We start from the raw sequence: 21,800 nt of genomic DNA on the forward strand, positions 1-21,800 counted from the left end.
AGCATGGAGACTCCCCAGGGTCCCACAGCAGGGAAACTTTATTACAGTAATTTTAATCAAAATGTTCTCTGGTGCATTCATTTCATTTTTAATAGTTGCCTAACAGCCAGATGCTCTTGAAAGAAAATGGAATTGGTGCCCAAGACCAACTTGACAATAACTGATTCTGGCCCACTCTTTTTTCCTCTCTCAAATTAAAAAAACACAACCAGGAGAGCAATAGTGCCTGGATGATATATATATATCTCAATCCAACTTTTCCATGATGATGCAATGCAAAGTGAACTAAGTGAACTAAGATACTGTGTTTTTCATAACCTCCTGGACTTCCTCTTCATTGAAATTCCAAGAAAACTACATTTCACAGGTGTCAGCACAAAACGAAGTGCAGGATCCAACAACCTCCCCATCTGTACTCTATTGCCAAATTACTGGATTCTGGAGTCTGTCCTGAGATTATCCAAATGAGCAGTGGGATTAGGGGAAAGGGCTAGGCAAAGGGTGGAGAAGAGGAAATGTAGTCTGTTAAATAGGAAAAGTTCTAGGGTCAGATATTTAGATGGGATCTGGGGTTCCATGAAAACTTTGTCATTGACTGCTATCGTTAGGTGGGGTTTGCACTGGTCAGATTGTTTGTTCATTCATTCATTTGATCATTCATGCATTCATTTTTTAGTATTTATTGAAAGCCTAAAAATGTGCAGGGCATTGACTTGGTGTATGGGAGAATGCTTCAAAAATGAAAGACATGGTTATTGTCATTAAGGAGCTTACAGTCCAAAGACACTAGAGATCACTGGAACTGAATAATTATTTTCTGGTAGAAAATTCTATTAAAAAGATATCCCAGTTCTGTATTGACTTAGCCAAGATGGAGAAATGTGTTTCTCAAACAGTTACTGTGACTACACTTTGCTCCTTCATTCTATCCTCACAGATAATCAAAAAACTATTCCTTAGACTCATCTAAAATCCTTCCTGATTTTACTGAAACCTGTTTCTTTTGTTCAATCCTCAGTGACCAACTCCGGGAAAGTTTCCTTTCCATATGAACCCTTCAGATGTCTGGAGACAATATTGGCCTCGGTCTTCTCTTCTAGAGATTAGAGAATTCCATTATTTTACTCCTTGGACCTATTTTTACCCCTCTATCATTTTTGTCAATCTTTCCTGACGCTTGCTAGGGTTTAGAAGATAGATACAGATACAGTCTCTATCCCACATGGGGCTCACAGTCTAAATGGGAGTGAGAACCTTAGAGAAGCAGCATGGCTCAGTGGAAAGAGCATGGGCTTTGAGGTCAGAGATCATGGGTTCAAATCCTGACTCCGCCACTTGTCAGCTGTGGGACTTTGTGCAAGTCACTTCACTTCTCTGAGCCTCAGTTACCTCATCTGTAAAATGGGAATTAGGAGTGTGAGCCCCACGTGGGACAACCTGATCACCTTGTAACTTTCCCAGCGCTTAGAACAGTGCTTTGCACATAGTAAGTGCTTAATAAATGTCATTTAAAAAAAAACCCAAAAAACCCTCCAATTTTACATCTGAGGAAGCTGAGGCATAGAGAAATAGTGTGGCTGAGAGGAAAGAGCGCAGGCCTGGAAGACTGAGAACTTGACTTCTAATCCTGGCTTTGCCACATAGCTGCTGTGTGACTGTGGGTAAGTCAGTTCACTTCTCTGTGCCTTAATTCCTGCGTCTGCTAAAGGGAATTCAGTCTGCTAAAGGGAATTCAATGACTGATCTCCCTCCTATTTAATGAGCCCCACTGGGACCTGAACATCTTGTGCATAGTACAGTGCTTGGTATTTAATAATGCCATGGGGGACACTCTTAATCCTCACTTTATAAATGAAGTAACTGAGGCCCAGAGAAGTGAAGTGACTTGCCCAAGGTCACACAGCAGACAGGTGGTAGAGCCGGGATTAGAATCTAGGTCATTCTGATTCCCAGGCCCATGCTCTATCAACTAAACTACAAAGTGCTTAACAAGTACACAGGTATTATTATTATTAATAAGCAACGTGGCCAGAGGACACACAACAGGCAAGTTGTGGAGCTGGCATTAGAACCCAGGTCTTCAGACTCCCAGCCCTGAGCTCTTTTCATTAGGGTCACATTGATTCTACCAGCGGAAAGCCATTAGAACTCAACTAACATGCAACACAATTCTCGGCTTCTCCTTAGCAGCTAAAGCCCAAATTTGGATTCCCAGAAAAGTACTCAGTGCTCCTGAGTGCTTCTTCAATTGACAAATCAAGAAAACAATGTTGAGAAATAATGCCCCTGCGTGCAAGTAAGATGTGTGTGCCATGTGTTCGTTAGTGAAGATAAAAATTCAGAAGTCTTGTATTCTCTCTTGTTCATAGATGAGTGAATACTTCATTGTAATGTGTACTACTATGCCTTGCCCATAGTTTTTATTTATTTGTTTGTATAGTATTTGTTAAGAACTTACTATGTTCCAGGCACTGTATTAAGCGCCAGGGTAGATACAAGCTATTCTGGTTGAACACAGTCCAAGTATCATACTGGCTCACAGTCTTAATCCCCTCTTTACAGATATGGTAATAATAATAATAATAATAATAATGACATTTATTAAGCACTTACTATGTGCAAAGCACTGTTCTAAGTGCTGGGAAGGTTACAAGGTGATCACTGGGGGCTCACAGTCTTAATCCCCATTTTACAGATGAGGGAACTGAGGCCCAGAGAAGTTAAGTGACTTACCCAAAGTCACACAGCTGACAATCGGCTGAGCCGGGATTTGAGTCCATGACCTCTGACTCCAAAGTCCGTGCTCTTTCCACTGAGCCATGCTGCTTATCGAGGCACAGAGCAGTGAAGTGATTTGCCCAAGGCCACACAAAAGACAAATGGCAGATATAGGATTAGAACCCAGGCCCATGCTGTTTCCACTAGACCACCCTTAAGTACCTGACAATTTAGCAAGAGTCCAGAGATCTATGAAAAAACTCAAAGTACCTTTATAAAAAGAATACTTTCCCATTGTCTGCAGTAGTTACCAGATCAAAATGACACTAATGACACACTACGTAATAATAATAATGGCATTTATTAAGCGCTTACTATGTGCAAAGCACTGTTCTAAGCACTGGGAAGGTTACAAGGTGATCAGGTTGTCCCATGGGGGGCTCGCAGTCTTAATCCCCATTTTATAGATGAGGTAACTGAGGCACAGAGAAGTTAAATGACTTGCCCAAAGTCACACAGCTGACAATCGGTGGAGCCGGGATTTGAACCCATGACCTCTGACTCCAAAGCCCGTGTTCTTTCCACTGAGCCATGCTGTTTATTCATTCATTCAATTGTATTTATTGAGTGCTTACTGTGTGCAGAGCAGTGAAGTGATTTGCCCAAGGCCACACAAAATCAATCAATCGTATTTATTGAGCGCTTACTTTGTGCAGAGCACTGTACTAAGTGCTTGGGAAGTACAAGTTGGCAACATATAGAGACAGTCCCTACCCAACAGTGGGCTCACAGTCTAAATATGTATATATGTGTGTATATATATACATATATATACACACACATATATATATATACACACACACACACACATATATATACACACATATATATACACACATATACACACACATATATATACATATATACATATATATACACATATATAATATATACATATATATGTATATATGGTTGCACATATTTATTACTCTATTTATTTATTTATTTTACTTGTACATTTCTATCCTATTTATTTTATTTTGTTGGTATGTTTGGTTTTGTTCTCTGTCTCCCCCTTTTAGACTGTGAGCCCACTGTTGGGTAGGGACTGTCTCTATATGTTGCCAATTTGTAGCGCTTAGTACAGTGCTCTGCACAAAGGAAGCGCTCAATAAATACGATTGATTGATTGACTGATTAAAAGCGGGAGACAGAGAACAAAACCAAACATACTAACAAAATAAAATAAATAGAATAGATATGTACAAGTAAAATAACAAAAGTAAAAAAACAAAAGACAAGTGGCAGAAGTAGAATTAGAACCCAGGCCCATGATCTTTCCACTAGACCACCCTTAAGTAGCTGAAAACCTAGCAAGAGTCCAGAGATCTATGAAACAACTCAAAGTAGGTTTATAAAAAGAATACTTTCCTATTGTCTGCAGTACAGTTACCAGATCAAAATGACACTACTGACGCACTACGTGTCACAAATTCTTACTCTCGGCATTATACATAAAATGTTCACTGCCCCCCAGTGTTTCTGAAAAAATTACTTTCTAAGGTGAAAAGGAATCATAGTTTCAATATAGGTATAGATATCTATATCCATCTATAACTATATCTGTATCTTGCAAAAGGAAGGATAAACCGTGAAGTATGTCTGGGCTTTGTTTAATACTGCACTGACTTCTGCAAGTGAACCTGAGAGATAACGTTTTCACGGTTTTTTAAGGTTTCGCCTCATTTTTTTTATCCTTTATAATGAGAAACCCGGGCGCCCTCTCCTGGATAGAATTCTTTAGTAAAAGACGACTGAGTACAAGTGCTTAAAGAGAGCTTTAGGCTCTATGAGCTCAGACCCTGTTTAAAAAAAGCTCTGCAATTAAAATCACACTAATTTACCTCTTATCTGCAGCATGGAATGAAAAGAAGTCGATGTCTACACCCTCTGCACCTATTTGAATGGAAACTTCCCTGATTTCTATATTCCTTGAAAATCCACACCCCCTCAGCCTGACCCACTGAAAGAATGAGTAGGGAAACAGGGAATTAGCTATTTAATCCTGCTGTTTATCAGAGGAGGGCAAATGACAACGTAGATTAGCTATGAGCTGTTCCCTCCCTGAGCCCCATCTCCTTCCACCTAATCCCTTGGATTCAGGTTGTTGAAGGCTGGATTGGGGCTCCCTTATAAGACATTCATTTCTTTTATTGGTATTTGTGAATAATTTACTTTGTGTCAGGCACTGTACAAAGTGCTGTACAAGCTAATCAGGTTGGACTCAGTCTGTGACCCACATGGGACTCAAAGTCTTCATTTCTATTTTATGGATGAGATAAATGAAGTACAGAGAAGTTGAGTGACTTGCCCAAAGTCACAAAGCAGACAAGTGGCAGAGCAGGAATTAGAACACATATACTTCTGACTCCAAGGCCCATGCTCAATCCACCAGGTCAAGGAATGAAACCTTTCATTCTTGTGGATGGGGAACATGTCTACCAAATCTGTTGTATTGTACTCTCCCAAATGCGTAGTACAGTGATATTTGTTAAGGGCTGGGGCACTGGGGCAGAGGCAAGCAAATTGGGTTGGACACAGTCCCTATCCCTCATGGGGCTCACAGTTTTAATCCCCATTTTACAAATGAAGGAACTGAGCCATGCCCTCAGTTCTGTCCCTCTGCCTTACTCCCTTCCCCTCCCCACAGCTTCTGTATATTTGTACAGAGAAGCAGCGTGGCTCAGTGGAAAGAGCACAGGTTTGGGAGTCGGGGTCATGGGTTCTAATTCCGACTCCGCCACTTGTCAGCTGTGTGACTTTGGGCAAATCACTTAACATCTCTGTGCCTCAGTTCCCTCATCCATAAAATGGGGATTAAAACTGTGAGCCCCACGTGGGACAACCTTGATTACCTTGCCATCCCCCCCATCTTACCTCCTTCCCTTCCCCACAGCACCTGTATATATGTATATATGTTTGTACATATTTATTACTCTATTTATCTTACTTGTACATATCTATTCTATTTATTTTATTCTGTTGGTATGTTTGGTTTTGTTCTCTGTCTCCCCCTTCTAGACTGTGAGCCCTCTGTTGGGAAGGGACTTATCTCTATGTGTTGCCGATTTGTACTTCCCAAGCGCTTAGTACAGTGCTCTGCACACAGTAAGCGCTCAATAAATATGATTGATTGATTGATCTCTCCAGCGCTTAGAACAGTGCTTGGCACATAGTAAGTGCTTAACAAATACCGACATTATTATTATTATTATTGTACAAATTTATTACATTATTTATTTTATTAATGAGGTGCATTTATCTATAATTCTATTTATCTATTCTGTTGGCATTGACACCTGCCTACTTGTTTTGTTTTGTTGTCTGTCTCCCCCTTCTAGACTGTGAGCCCATTGTTGGGTAGGGACCATCTCTATCTATATGTTGCTGAATTGTATTTCCCAGGGACTTAGTACAGTGCTCTGCACACAGTAAGTGCTCAATAAACACGACTGAATGAATAACAAAACCATAGTCAATGGAAGGTAGAAGAAGCAGCAGCATGGCTTAGTGGATAGAGCATGGGCTTGGGAGTCAGAAGGATCTGGGTTCTAATCCTGACCCTGTCACAAGAATGCTGTATGACCTTGGGCAAGTCACTTCACTTCTCCAGGCCTCAGTTGCCTCATTCGTAAAAATTGGGATTAAGAGTGTGAGCCCCATGTGGGACAGGGACTGTGTCCAATCTAATTATCCTGTATCTTCCCCAGTGCTTAAGTGCAGTTTTTGGCACATACTAAGTGCTTAACAATTATTATTATTACTTATTATTATTATCATTATTATTAGGGGCTAATCATATTAATTTAGAAGCCTATGGGTACAAATTCCTAGTACTTAGCCCTGCATACAGTAAGTGCTCAATAAATACCATTGATTGATTGATTGGGACCATATTAATTGTCCCAGAATGAAACTATAAACCATCCCAAAGATCCCTGGTGGTATTTGCCTGTATATTTATCTTTCACTTTAATTTCAGTTGAGACATTTGTATCTGCAATTTCCAGGATGGGGTGCTATGTTTGATATCGAGAGTGCTCTTAAATGTGCTTGCTATTTTTTGAACAAGTGAACAGTTAATCTTGTGGGTTACCAAGTGTGTAGACCTCTCTGTTCCACGAACGGCAGCCCATACATTCTGTTTTTTGCAGTCGTGATGATACGTGGTGCTGTGTCATTTGCAAAGCTTCTGCTAGTCCCCCTTTGACCCCACAGCAAGCCTTGCAAAATTGCAAGTTTGGGATTGTGAAGGCAATAAAAAACTTGTTGAATGATTGACTCACTGCAGTTACTCTGCTCTATTCATACACAAATCTATTTAACTTTGTAGGACTCAGAAATGGATGCTTTTTCAATTATCATTTCCCTTCTGTTTTTTATTTATCTTTTTAATTTCAGTTCTCTACATAAACCAGCTCTTCATTTCTTTGACCTTACACTGGTGGGAAAATCAGTCCATCCAGCAATTAATGGTATTTATTGAGTGCTACTAAGTGCAGAACACTGCACTAAGCACTTGGGTGAGTTCTATACAATAGAGTTGGTAGAGATAATCCTACAACATTCCTTCTCTGTTTGCCCGGCCTTTGAACCAACTCTCTTTAATCTATAGGGCTGATTAACACACCTTCTCTATTTAGAACTCAGGAAAGAGAAGCTGTGAAGTGTTAAGCTTCAAAGACTTCATTGGTCCTCAGAAGAAAAGTGTTCTGTTAAGGCTAAACTCTGCTAGTCTGTGTCTACACCCTGAGAAGAGTAGAGAAAGGATATTAGACACTTTGTTTAGAAAGTATCTTGTAGGGCAGGAAAGACCTAAGAATTGTAGCCCTGGTCCAAATCTGTTCTTAATTGGCCACATGACTGGGACAAATGCTACAATCTCCGGGTTATTAATGTTAATAGTATTTGTTAAGCACTTACTATGTGCCAGGCACTGTACTAAGCTCCAGACTGGATACAAGCGAATCTAGTTGGACACAGTCCCTGTCCCACGTGGGGCTCACAAAATCAATCCTCATGTTACAGAGGAGGTAACTGAGGCCCAGAGAAATGAAGTGACTTGCCCAAGGTCACGCAGCAGACAAGTGGCAGGGTCGGGATTAGAACCCATGACCTTCTGACTCCTAGGCCCTTGCTCTATCCACTATGCCATGCTGCTTCACATCAAGCCTGAATGGGGACTTGAACCCTGGACCCTCAGATTAAAAGTCTGATGCTCTAACTACTGAGCTAATGATATATTTGTTAGGCACTTACTATGTGCCAAGCACTGCTGTAAATGCAGGGTTGATACAATATAAGCAGATCAGATACAATCCCTGGCCCACCTGGGGCTCAGTCTAACTGGGAGGGAAAACAGGTATTGGGAAATGGGGATTAAGACTGGGAGCCCCAGGTGGGACAGGGACTGTATCCAACCTATCTTATATCGATCTACCACAGTGCTTAATAGAGTGTCTGGCACATAGTAAGTGCTTAAAAAATGCCACAAAAAACCGGGTAGTGAATCCCCATTTTACAGATGAGGAAACTGAATCATAGTGATGCTAAGTGATGCTTAACGTGAACAGGCAAGTGGCAGATTGAGGTTTAGTACCCAGGTCCTCTGATTCCCAGGTCCACACTCTTTCCACTAGGCCATGCTGTTCCTCAAGGTTATCTTTGAAATGAGGGTGTTATACTTGAGGGTGATATACTTCACTTGGATCCTACCAAGTCTGATAACAGTCAGTCCCCTCTCTGGCAAATGTGCACGGTCAGTGGTCCATGCACCCAAGTATGTTTGCCCTTCTTTCTCACAGATGAATCTCAGAAGAGGAAATAAGTCACTTCATCCAGATGAAGGCTATGGATGGGAAATATGTGTGTGTATATGTGGGTTATTTGTTTGGTTTTTAGGGTACTTGTTGAGCACTTACTATGTGTCAAACTGTTCTAAGCACTGGAGTAGGTACAAGTTTTATTAGGTCGGACACAGTCCTTGTCCCACATGGGGTTCACAACCTAAACAGAAGGGTGAACAGGTATTTAATCCCCATTTTAAGGTTAAGAAAACGGAGGCATATAGAAGTTGTGACCATAATAATAATTCTGGTTTTTGTTAGATGCTTACTGTGTGCCAGGCACTGTACTAAGCACTGGGGCAAATACAAGCAAATCGTGTTGGACACAGTCCCTGTCTCACATGGGGCTCCAAGTTGCTATCTCCACTGACCACTGACTTGCCCCCATTGTTCCAGAATGCATCATATTCCCCTCCTAGGTGTCTGAAAATATAGACACTGCTTCTGAACCAGGCTGGACGTTTTCAAAGTCATCCCTCGTGTCCCTTCCTCACATACCTTCTGAAGCCAGTTCTGCAAAGAATTTGGGTGTGAATGATCATTTTAGAAAGAGTGAGGCAGGTGCCAACTTCAGAGCCTATTCGAAATTCCAGTCCCATATAGTTAATGATCAAGAAGGAGAAATGGTTTAAGGAGAGAAGGAGAAATGGTTTCAAGAAAGCAGGAGGCAGCAAGGGCAGTATATGTTTTTTAAAAAATTCCTTGATACGGAGATAGCTATGTACCAGACTTTTCCAGGTAGTCACATATACTGATAAGGGAACTGCTGATTGCAATTTCAGGTGGCCATTTTCCTAGCCCTCTGGTAAATACAGAGAGTTCAAAGTTTCCAATTTGATAGCCAGTTCAAAGTACAAAAGATGTATATTGGTTTGTGTTTCTGTAAAAACTAACACTGGGGACAATGGCTTCAAGGAGCTCCATTCTCTTCCTCCTTCTCTCCTTTCTGTTTGTTTCCACTGCACCATTATCGGTAAGTAGTGGAATACCATCCTGCTACATTCAAAGCTCATTGTGGGCAGGGATTGTGTCTGCTTTTTGTTATATTGTACTCCCCCAAGTGCTTATCACAGTGCTCTGCACACAGTAAGCACTCTATAAATATGACTGAATGAACAGATACTGAGGAATATTTGCTTTGGTGAATATCATCCAATGTCTGGATCTTCTTTTTCAGATTAGACAACATCCAAAGGAAAATGGTAGGAATGAAATCAGAATGGGCCTTAGGGTGGGGATAATACCTGCTTCTCAGGGATATTGACATATGTTTTCCTCAGGGCATGATGCAGAAGCTGGTGAACTGAGGAAGGATATTCCAGAAATCAATTTAGGTAGGCCTCCTCATGTGCGGTTAATGTTTCTCGAAAAGGTTGAATGAAATTCTTCTGCTGATGGAAATCTAGAAGCAGCATAGCCTAGTGGAAAGAGCACAGATCTGGGAGTTGTAGGACTTAGGTTCGAATTCCGGCTCCTACACTTACCTGCTACGTGACCTTGGGCAAAACACTTAACTTCTCTGGGCCTCAGTTACCTCATCCCTAAAGTGGGGATTAAGACTGTGAGCTCCATGTGGGACATGGACGGTGTCCAACCTGATTGTCTTGTACCTGTCCCAGGGCTTAATACTGTGACTTACACATAGTAAGTACTTAACAAATACCATAAAAAATAATCAGGCTGCAGCTGTGCCTAGTGATAATGATAATAATGATGGTACATGTATACTATATCTAGGGTGCCTTTTAATAGATGAGACAGTTTAGTGTTTTCCAGGATTCTGGTAAAGAAATACTGGACTAGAGCCTACCAGCTTCATTTTACTTGTGGACCCTTTTTTCCTTAAGAGTCTCTTCAAGGGGAGTCTGTGAATCGCAGGCAAGCATGGGTTCAAAATACTCAGAGGTTCTATTTCTGAGCTAGTTATGGGCACGGAATGTGGATCTACCAATTCTGTTGTATTGTACTTTCCAAAGCGCCTGTTGTTTGGCCTTGGGCAAGACATTAATTTCTCTGTGCCTCAGTTACCTCATCTGTAAAATGGGGATTAAAACTATGAGCCCCATATGCGACAGGTCTAACCAGATTTCCTTGTGTCTACCCCAGTGCTTAGTACAGTGCCTGGGACATAGTAAGCACTTAGCCAATACCACTATGATGATGATGATGAGAACCCTACAGATAGTATGCCGTCAATATATATAGTTGATTTCTTGTTTGACATAACCAAAGAGAGATTTTTATGTCCTTAAATAAGGAGGCACGGAAACCAGGGAGAAGGTTCAGTTGGGCCCATATCTTTATCCTTGTTATGTGTTGCCATTCAGATTGGATGCATTCACCAGTTCTGAAAGCCTCTGGTGATTGCTGAAGACATTTAATAATAATAATAATGATGGTATTTGTTAAGCACTTACTATGTGCAAAATACTGTTCTAAGCACTGGGGAGGTTACAAGGTGATCAGGTTGTCCCACGGGGGGCTCACAGTTTTAATCCCCATTTTACGGATGAGGTAACTGAGACACAGAGAAGTTAAGTGATTTGCCCAAAGTCACACAGCTGACAGTTGGCGGGGCTGGGATTTGAACCCATGACCTCTGACTCATTCATTCAATCATTCATTTAATCGTATTTATTGAGCACTTACTGTGTGCAGAGCACTGTACTAAGCGCTTTGGAAGTACAAGTTGGCAACATATAGAGACGGTCCCTACCCAACAGTGGGCTCACAGACTCCAAAGCCCGTGCTCTTTCCACTGAGCCACACTGGTTCTGGGACCTTGGTTCCCAGCTGCAAAAGCCCATCAGAAGGTGGGAGAACAGCCCTGAAGATCCCTCTTGCAGCCTGGCCTCAGTTTCCCCTCAGGCAGTGACAGCAGAAGCAAGAACACCCATCCTCCATTATGCCAAGCAGCCTGGCTCCATGCTTTCCAAGGGCTGCTGTGACAGTGCTCCGGTTTTCCACACCAAAGTCTGGGAAGCTGGCAGAAAAGTGAGTGCCCCAGAGCCGATTCTACTATTTCCTCCAGGTCCCCTTTCTGAAGTGGAGTCATTTATTTCCTCTCAACATTTTGGTGGTGGTTGTTATTATTAGTAGTAGTATATCTGGTAAGCACGCACTATGTGTCAAGCACTGTTCCAAAGCACAGGGGTAGGTAGGTTAATCCGGTTGCACAGTTTAAATAGGAAGGTGCGCAGGGATGGAATCCCCATTGTACAGATGAGGAAACTGAGGCACAGAGAAGGCCCAAGGTTATACAAACAGCCATCTGGCAGGGCTGGGACTAGAACCCAGGTCCTCTGCATCCCAGGCCTGTACTTTTTCTCCAGGGCATGATGCTCCTTGTGGGGAAAAAAAATAACTTTAACCCCGTTTTTGTAAAGAACTCATCTCCCCATTTTTTCCTCACTGTCTCCAATGGCAGTCTGATAGAAATATTGATCCCTCTCAGGGCCCTGTTCTTTCTATCTACTGCGTTTCCTCAGGTCTGTGCAGGAACTAGAGACCAATCTATATCTTGCCAATTTGTATTTCCCAAGCACTTAGTATAGTGCTCTGCACACAGTAAGCACTCAATAAATACTTTTGAATGAATGAATGAAAGAGGCAGTAGCAGCCTCTTCTGTCAGAGTAGGTGCCTCAGCTGTCAAAGACAGGAGATGGGCCCTCCAGCTAAGTGCTGTTCACTGTTCTCTGCTTTTTGGCTCCACCCAGCTGTCCTGCAGGGTTCATAGAGTGCCAAAAGAGCCCAACTGTGAGCCCCAGGATGTGGATTGGCCAATGAAATAGAAAGAATCCAGATTTCCTTATTTCCAGAGAAATTCCAGCCCATCAAACTTTACAGGAAATGAGTGAACCAACTCTATTGTATTGTACTCTTCCGTAATGCTTATTTCAGAGGTCTGTACACAATAAGCACTCCAAAATGCCATTGATTGATTGATTAACCCAATTGGGTGACCCAAATCATGAATCTCTATTTCAATTCTGGCTCCGCCATTTGTCTGCTATATGACCTTGGGTAAGTCACTTAAATACTCTGTGCCTCAGTGACCTCATATGTAAAAAGGGGATTAAGACTGTGAGCCCCATATGGGACATGGACTCTGACCAACCCGATTAGCGTGTACCTTCTCTAGTATTCAGTACAGTGCCTGGCACATAGCAAGCACTTAATAAATACCATAAAAAGAGCTAGATTTTTTAAGCATATTAATCACCATGTTATTTTTTCTAATCCATTTCCAGCTGCAGGCTTAGACCTCTTCCAAGGTGACATCCTCCTTCCGGTGAGTATTTCGCATCTGTAGCAGAAACATCTCTACTGCTCATGGTTATGAAGTTTTGAGTTAACCCTCCCAGCTGGAGAAACACAAAGTACGTGTCTACATCTCCTTTGTCTCCTGCAGGAAGTTCGGAATGGGCTGAGAGATCCAGCTACCCGGTGGAAGTTCCCCATTCCTTACATTTTGGCTGACAATCTGGGTAAAACTGATTTTTGTTCCTTCCTTGGGATTGTTTTGCATTCTGCTTTTTCTCTCCTGCAGAAATGGCAGTTGCTCAAATCTCTAAGATGGCCTACAAATCCAATCTAGGGTGAAAATGAGAAGCAGCAAGGCCTAATGGAAAGCATGGGCCTGAGAGTCAGAGGACCTGGGTTCTAATTCTGGCTCTGCCAATTGCTTACTTGTGTGACCTTGGACAAGTCACTTATTTTCTCTGTGCCTTAACTTTCTCAGCTATAAAATGGGGATTCAGTATGTAAGACTGTGAAACCGATGTGGGACAGGGACTGTGCCAACCTAATTAACTTGTACCTATCCCAGCACTTAGAATTGTGTTTAACACATAGTAAGTGCTTAACAATTACCACAAAACAAACAACGATTGAGACAGCACCATGTGGCAATTCACCTCTTTTAGCACTTGGGAGGAGCCACAGTAAATGCTTAATCAATAGTATTTACTATTATTATTATTATGATAAAGCTCAATTTGGGTCAAAAATTCTCTCTTTTCCAGGTCTTTCCTCCTCATCGTCAAGATGCTGTTTCTTTACAACTTAGGGTGAATCCACTTCTCTACCCAAAGGTTCGATTAGATTTTAGATTGTGAGCCCTCCAGGACCAGGGACTGTTTTCAATTTCCACCTGTATATTCTTTCCCAGTGCTTCATACAATGCTCTGCACATAAGCACTTAATAAATACTATTCGTAATTGTGGTATTTGTCAAGCACTTATTATGGGTTGAGCACTTTACTAAGAGCTGGGGTATTTCATTCATTCATTCAATCATATTTATTGAGCGCTTACTCTGTGCAGAGCACTGTACTAAGTGCTTGGGAAGTACAAGTCGGCAACATATAGAAACGGTGCCTACCCAACAATGGGCTCACAGTCTAGAAGGGGTATGGGGCTCACAGTCTAAAATTGTACACATTTTACACATGAGGGAGCTGTGGCCCAGAGAAGTTAAGTGATTTGCCCAAGGCCACACAACAGTAAGTGGCAGATCACAGATTAGAACCCAGGTCCTCTAACTCCCAGGCCGTGCTGTTTCTCACTGCTTCCCTTTACTACTATTCATTGATTCATTCAATCATAGTTATTGAGTGCTTACTGTGTGCAGAGTACTGTACTAAGCACTTGGAAAGTACAATACAGCAATAGAGACTATCTCTACCCCGAAGACAGCATGGTGTAGTGGATAGAGCACAGGCCTGGGAATCAGAAAGTCATGGGTTCCAATCCTAGCTCCTCCACTTGTCTGCTGTGTGACCTTTGGCAGGTCACTTCACTTCTCTGAGCCTTAGTTTCCTCATCTGTAAAATGGGGATTGAGACTGTGAACCCTACGTGGGACAGGGACTGTGTCCAATGCACTTTGCTTGTTTCCACCCCAGTGCTTAATACAGTGCATGGTGCATAGTAAGTGCTTAACAAATACCATTATTATTATTAGGACATAAATAGTGTTCAGTGTAGCTCTGAGAACATTCACACTTCTATGTTCGGGGAAAGAACAGTGAAAGAGCATCTCTGCTCCTTAGTGATGTAAGGTCTTGTTTTATCTTCGATAGTCTAGCTTGGCCTCAGGATGGACTGACTAGCCAGTGGCTAAGGTATTTTTTTAGCCACAGTTGAGGATTGGGGGCCAGAGGATGTCTTACTCACTCTGGTCTGGAGTCTAAAAGGGAAGAATTGAGCCAATGATGCCTTGCTGGACTGTAAGCTAGACTAAAGCTTATTTTGATCAGGGACTGTGTCTACCAGTTCTATTGCACTCTTCCAAGTTTGTAGTACAGGGCTCTGCACACAGTAAGTGCTCAATAAATATGATTGCATATGATGATAAATATGCTTGACTCCATTGTATCCAGGTTGAAGAGTATAGTTTTATGTTGGGTTTCAGTCTCCTTTTCACTAGAAGGTAGAAGCCAAGAGTCTTCGTGAGGGCAAAATGAAGAATGCAAACCCACCTACTGGTGATTTCCCCTGGAGAGGAAACTTGCTTGGGACAGGCTTATTCCCACTGCACTAAATGCAGAGATTCGGGTCCTTAAGGTTGGAGGTAACCAAAACTCTTGGGTAGGAAATGTGTCTACCAACTCTGTTGTATTGTACTCTCCCAAGGACTTAGTATGGTGCTCTACACACAGTAAGCTCTCAATAAATACCACTAATTGACTGCTTTTGAGTAGAACTTGAACAAACTCTTTGTGGATAGGGATTGTGTCTACCTATTGCATTGCTCTTCCCCAAGCTTACTGAACACAGTAAGCATTCAGTAAATACCACCGATTGATTGACTGAGCAACCATTAACAGTTCATCCAAAGTTGCTTCATCCCAAATTTTCCAGAATGGTTAACCCAAACTGTTTTCCACTCAGAAATCATATCTCTTGGAACCGTCAAAGCTATTTCTAGGGCATAGGGTTATAGATGTATTTAAATATCTTTTTAGACGGAATGTCAAATGTATATGTGCTCAGGCAGATGATTAATTGCATATTTAAAATATGTGTTTCTGCCATGTGTTTTCCAGGACTGAATGCCAAAGGAGTCATTCTTCATGCTTTTGAAATGTTCCGTCTTAAATCTTGTGTGGATTTCAAACCATATGAAGGGGAAAGCACTTATATCATATTTCAACAATTTGGTGGGTAAGTAGTATGAAAATTTCACAAGTCAGTATTTTATGTAACCAAAATATCTATCTTAATGCCATAGGGGAAAAAAGAAATATCTGGGGGAAATAAAGAGAAAATAAAATCTCCCAGCTTGGCATTTTAAAACTGGGGTTGAGGGAAGGAGTCTTAGATTTGCAAAGTTTCTGTCTTTCTTTGTTGTTGTTTAAATACAGTGTCTTTGCTCGCCACCAGTTGAACCATGTTGAAGGAGAGTTTTCTTGGCAGAAAATTGTAAAACACCAGGGGTGGACAGGGAACACGTTTACTGACTCTGTTATAGTATACTCTCCCAAATGCTTAGTACAGTGTTCGGCACACACAGCAAGCACTCAATAAGCACCATTGATTGATTGATGGGGGATAGGCTTAGAGAAAGGGAGATGATCTAGTTGACCAGGGAACATGTCTACTAACTCTTTTGTATCGTACTCTTCCAAGCGCTCTGCACAAAGCAAGTGCTCAGTAAATATCATTGATTGATTGATGACCCTTTAATCCTCTGATTCTAGGATTTTGCTGCATGAGCTTTGCTAATTTTAGCCCCATACATCGATTATTAGAGTTTGTAGGGCCACTTGACGAGGGCCATATCTCATTTCTCTCTGTACCAAGGTGTTGGTCTATGGTTGGAGATCAACGAACAGGGCAGAATCTCTCCATAGGCTTGGGATGTGACTATAAAGCCATTGTAGAACATGAGCTCTTACACGCTTTGGGATTTTACCACGAACAGTCAAGAACAGACCGGGATGACTACGTGAACATCTGGTGGGATGAAATTCTTCCAGGTGGGTGTTCAACTACATGATGGAGCTAGACAGGTAAAATGTACATAGTTCTGTTTTTCTCTTACTGCATGTAATCACCATATTTTGAGCTCTGCTGGAGTTGTCCAAGTGGAACCAAAGAGAGAAACAGAGTTTAGGAATGGTGAAGTCACCTGAGTATCCTGGAATCTTGAGCTCTCTCAATCCCATTTCACTGCATTTGAGGAAAGATTCTTAAAGTACTCAACGAAATAATAAAATGTATTGAGTAATCAATAAAATCAGAATAGGCTAGGTTAGTTTCCCCAGTTGCTAATAGAAGCCCCTTCCCTTCCCCGTTGACTGGAATAAGGAACACAGTTTTTTTTTTTCTGAATTTCTGTGATCTGACTGGATTTTTCCAGATTTTCAGTTTGTCTTCTTTGCCACACCCTCGCAGTAATTTTGTTCCTGGTGGGGCCCATCATGATATTCCCATTCTTGATTGACACAGATGTGTATATTCATTCATTCATTCAATCATATTTACTGAGTGCTTACTGTGTCCAGAGCACTGGACTAAGCACTTGGGAAGTACAAGTTGGCAACATACAGAGACAGTCCCTACCCAACAACGGGCTCACAGTCTAGAAGACTGTATATGTATATATGTATGTGTATATGTACATATGTATATATGTATGTGTATATGCATTTAGTTCCCCTAGGGTAATTTAAAACTAAACAGTGGTTCCTTTTTCCAGAGTGAGAAAACTGGTACTCCTTATCAATGAAAGATAACATCCTCATGAGGTTGACAATATTTACGGCCTCCTGATTATCCGCCACTCCAGTTACAAAGTCCAATTAACTCAATTCACCTCCTAGAGACCATAAAACATGATTCAAGGCTTGCTTTTTCTTATGCTGTCGAGTCATCTCCGACCCATAGCAACGCCATGGACACATCTCTCCCAGAACACCCCGCCTCCATCTGCAATTGTTCTAGTAGTGTATCTGTAGAGTTTTCTCGGTAAATATACAGAAATGGTTTACCATTGACTCCTTCCACTCAGTTATCTAGAGTCTCCGCCCTTGGCTCTCTCCCAGGCCGCTACTGCCCAGCATAGGTGAGTTTTGACTTGTAGCAGATTGCCTTCCACTCGCTAGCCACTGGCCAAGCTAGGATTGGAATGGGTGTGTCTCTGCTTGACTCTCCCTCTCAAAATTGAGACTGGTAAAGTACTGGAAATTCTCCAGGTGCGACCCTGAGAAGGGGACTCAAGATTAGTTGTCAAAATTCAGCAACTTTGCCCCCTCCAGGTGCTGGAGGAAGGATACAAGAGAGTAAAAAGGTTCCAGATCCTACTACTCCCCTGTCAAACCAGATTCTATTTCTCAGTCGGAAGTCTGTGAGATGTGACATATGACCCTAGCTAAACTTTTATTAGAGGAGCAGATTGAACTGTTGAGCCTACAAGAATGGCAACTCAGATGCAAGTAGCAGCAAAATTTGTCAAAGATTGGTAAATTTTCCTTAGACCCCATATTGATTTTTCTCTTCTGTGATCATGCTTTAGTTTAATTTGCTTTATCTTCTGGGCTCTTTCTAATTTATTTAGATGAATGTTAGTATTAATTAGTATTAGTTCTGTATTTTAAGTTGTAGTGGCTAGAACCCAGGCCTGGTATTCAGAAGGACCTGGGTTCTAATTCTGGCTCTGCCACTTGTCTGCTGTGTGACCTTAGGCAAGTCACTTCAATTTTCCGTGCCTCAGTTACCTCATCTGTAAAACGGGGATAAGACTGTTAGCCCCACGTGGGACAGGGACTGTGTCCAACTTGATCAACTTGAGCAACTGTGCCTACCTGAGCAGCATGGCTCAGTGGAAAGAGCACGGGCTTGGGAGTCAGAGGTCATGGTTCTAATCCCGGCTCCACCACTTGTCAACTGTGTGACTTTGGGCAAGTCACTTAACTTCTCTGTGCCTCAGTTACCTCATCTGGAAAATGGGGATTAACACTGTGAGCCCCACGTGGTACAACCTGATCTCCTTGTATCCCCCCAGTGCTTAGAACAGTGCTTTGCACTTAGTAAGCACTTAACAAATACCATTTATTATTATTATTATTATCATGTTGTAACTATCCCAGCATTTAGAACAGTGCCTGGCACATAGTAAGTGCTTAAAAAAATACTCCAATTATTATTATTATTACTGACATTGCAAAGACTAAGTTGTATAAACCCATCAGTTATCACTAGCACTTATGAACTTATTTACATCCAACCTCAGCACTAATAATAATAATCTCATCTGTTAAGCACTTACTTTGTGTCAAGCACTTTTCTAAGCACTGGTGTAGATACAAGCTAAACAGGTTGGACATAGTCCCTGCCCCCATTGGGCTCACAGTCTTAATCTCCATTTTATAGATGAGGTAACTGAGGCACAGAGAAGTGAAGTGACTTGCCCAAGGTCACACAGAAGACAAGTGGCAGAGCAGGATTAAAACCCAGGCCCTTCTGACTCTTAGGCCCATCCTCTTTCCACTAGGCCACACTGCTTATTCAATTTTACATTCAAATATTTATTTTGTATACTGTATTTGTAAATATTTCTATGTCTGACCCTCCCATTAGAGTGCAAGCTCCTCCTGGACAGGGAATGTGTCCCTTCTTCATTTTATATTTCCTAAGAACTTCATTAATTGCATTCCCGGTAAAGGTTATTGAGTATACAATAAATGCTACCATTTCTATTATAGCTAGCAAAAATATGCTAACCACCTGTGGGAAGTGGCTACAGCAAATCTCTAATGCGTTATGCTGTCGAATTAGTAACCACCTGGGCCTTCGATATTTGTTTCAGTTTCAAAATGAAATTATGATTCAAAGTTCCCAGTAAAGTGCCCGTGAGGAATTTACTGTCCATTTTGGCCTCGTCCGGAGCCCACATGATTCAATTTAACTGTTTTCTCTCAACAATCTTTTCTTCTGGCTACTCTAGAAATATGTAGTATTTCTTAAGCACTCAGTTGGCACAATATGCTGTACTAAGCACTTGGAAAATACAAAACAAAACAAAAAGACATATTCCCTGCCTCCAGAGTTTAAATACATCTATAACCCTATGCCCTCTAATTCCAATAATCCCAGTAAAAGATTTTCAGAATTGCTAATGAACTGATTCTTTTTGACAGATTCAGAACACAACTTTGTGACGTATAATGATGTTTACATCACTGATCTCAACACTCCCTACGATTATGAATCTGTGATGCATTATGCTCCATTTTCCTTTAACAAGAATGAAAATGTCCCCACTATCACCACCAAGATCCCCTACTTCAATGACATCATTGGACAGCGCCTAGACTTCAGTGCCATTGACTTGGAGAGACTCAATCGCATGTACAACTGCAGTGAGTGTTCACTAACACAATTTACTGTGCGAGGACTTGGATGGCCCAAAGTCAGGGATCTTAAACTAGTTGTCTTGTTTCTCTGTCCTTTTTCCCTTGCTATAATAATAATAGTAATAACAATAATAAATATGGTATTTATTATTCATTCAATCATTCCATTCAATCATATTTATTGAGAGCTTACTGCATGCAAAGCACTGTACAAGCACTTACTATGTGCCAAGCACTGTTCTAAGTGCTGAGCACTGTTCTAAGCGCTGTGTGGATCTCATTCACTTAGAAGGCGTTCCCATATGTTGAGGACCAGACAAATGTTACAGAAGCAGTATGACTTAGTGGATAGAGCATGGGCCTGGGATTCAGAAGGACTTGGGGTTCTAATTCCAGCTCTGCCACATGTCTGCTGTATGACCTTGGACAAGTCACTTAACTTCTCTGTGCCCCAGTTACCTCATAAAATGGGGATTAAGAGTGTGAGCCCAATATGGGACAGGGACTGTGTCCAACCTGATTAAATTGTACCTATCCCAGTGCTTAGAACATTGCTTGGAATATGGTTAGTGCTTAACAAGTACCATTATTATTCTTATTGCTTTGGGAGAATTTATTCAGTTGGTAACAGGGTGAAGGGAAATTGCCATCTGATCACAGGGATCTTCAAAAATCATTCCAGACTCCTTCAGAAACCTTGATTTTAATTCACCAGGAATCAGTCAATCCTGGTCTCCTGAACTAACTACTCTCAAACAAAGTTCTCCTGCAGATAAGAAGTCTACATAGAGAATTCATTAATTTCCAAAAGAAATGAATCCTAGTTCAATTTATCCCAACTGTGGAATTTTACATTAACAGTTCTTTGAGTTATGAAAACTCCTACTTTGTGAGTTCAGTTGTGAGAGGATATATAATCCCAAACGACTCTTAATCGTATCGTACTCTCCCAAACTCAGTACAATGCTCTGCACACAGTAAGCACTCAATAAATACAACTGATGATGATGAAGTGAATCTGATGATATGGATACTTTCTAGAAATGCAAAGTCTGAAAGTATGCTTACAGTGTACATATTCTTTGCAGCAAGTACCCACACCCTTTTGGACCAATGTACTTTTGAAAAGCCAAATATATGTGGCATGATCCAAAGCACTAGAGATGATGCTGACTGGTTTCGTGGGAACAGTAATCTTCTCGGCCAAGATGATCATACCCTGACAGGACGTTGCAAAGGTCAGTGGCTTTGGGACTACTAGAAAACTCAAAGGATGTCATATGTGGCCTATTGAATTGTAGAGCACAGCATCAAATCAGAAATGTCGTTGTCCTTTAAATGCCCTCTGGTAGTTGAAAAAAGATCAAAGGACACATTTGATGGTTAAATTACCAGCTCAATAGTCATAAGCAGGGTCTGCCCTAGGCATACAAAACAGTGATATAAATGAGAGATGAGATGATTGGTGAGGAATAACTGTTGCAAGATAAGATATAAGTCCATAAATCCAAGTGCCTTAGGAAGTATAATCCAGTTAGTACCCAGTTCATTGAAGACATTTTTGTTGATTTGTTAACTGTAAAATGGTGTTCTTGATCTGAAATACTTCAGACCTGGTAACTAGATCAGAGTAAGGTAATTAAGCTTAGTTGGAGTAATTTCGTGTATCACCTCCTCCATTAGAGTATAAGCTCCCTGTAGGCAGGGAAGACATACTTTGTTATTCTGTATTTCACCCCATAGATTGTATTGCATTAAGTGGGCTCTCAATAAATGTTGCTGCTATTACTATTACTACTGCTACTACTAGACCACC

At 41.3% G+C, this 21,800-nt stretch overlaps 1 protein-coding gene and 1 non-coding gene across 2 annotated transcripts in view; one reads left to right on the forward strand and one right to left on the reverse strand.

Annotated features, from left to right (window-relative positions):
* Nucleotides 1-2,280: 2,280 nt before the first annotated feature.
* Nucleotides 2,281-21,800, forward strand: part of MEP1A (meprin A subunit alpha) — a 29,011-nt gene continuing 9,491 nt past the window's right edge. Inside the window, exons 1-8 of the mRNA XM_038750866.1 lie at nucleotides 2,281-2,296; nucleotides 9,905-9,958; nucleotides 12,876-12,916; nucleotides 13,037-13,112; nucleotides 15,674-15,791; nucleotides 16,431-16,606; nucleotides 19,769-19,990; nucleotides 21,073-21,222. Of these exons, the coding sequence (XP_038606794.1) occupies nucleotides 2,281-2,296; nucleotides 9,905-9,958; nucleotides 12,876-12,916; nucleotides 13,037-13,112; nucleotides 15,674-15,791; nucleotides 16,431-16,606; nucleotides 19,769-19,990; nucleotides 21,073-21,222 (853 nt within the window). The remainder of the gene's footprint in view (nucleotides 2,297-9,904; nucleotides 9,959-12,875; nucleotides 12,917-13,036; nucleotides 13,113-15,673; nucleotides 15,792-16,430; nucleotides 16,607-19,768; nucleotides 19,991-21,072; nucleotides 21,223-21,800) is intronic.
* Nucleotides 17,705-17,842, reverse strand: LOC119932659. Its single transcript, XR_005452403.1, has one exon. It is a non-coding gene; the product is annotated as a small nucleolar RNA SNORA7 (small nucleolar RNA).

This window comes from Tachyglossus aculeatus, chromosome 9, assembly GCF_015852505.1.
Source record: "Tachyglossus aculeatus isolate mTacAcu1 chromosome 9, mTacAcu1.pri, whole genome shotgun sequence".
In the NCBI taxonomy this organism is placed as follows: Eukaryota; Metazoa; Chordata; class Mammalia; order Monotremata; family Tachyglossidae; genus Tachyglossus; species Tachyglossus aculeatus.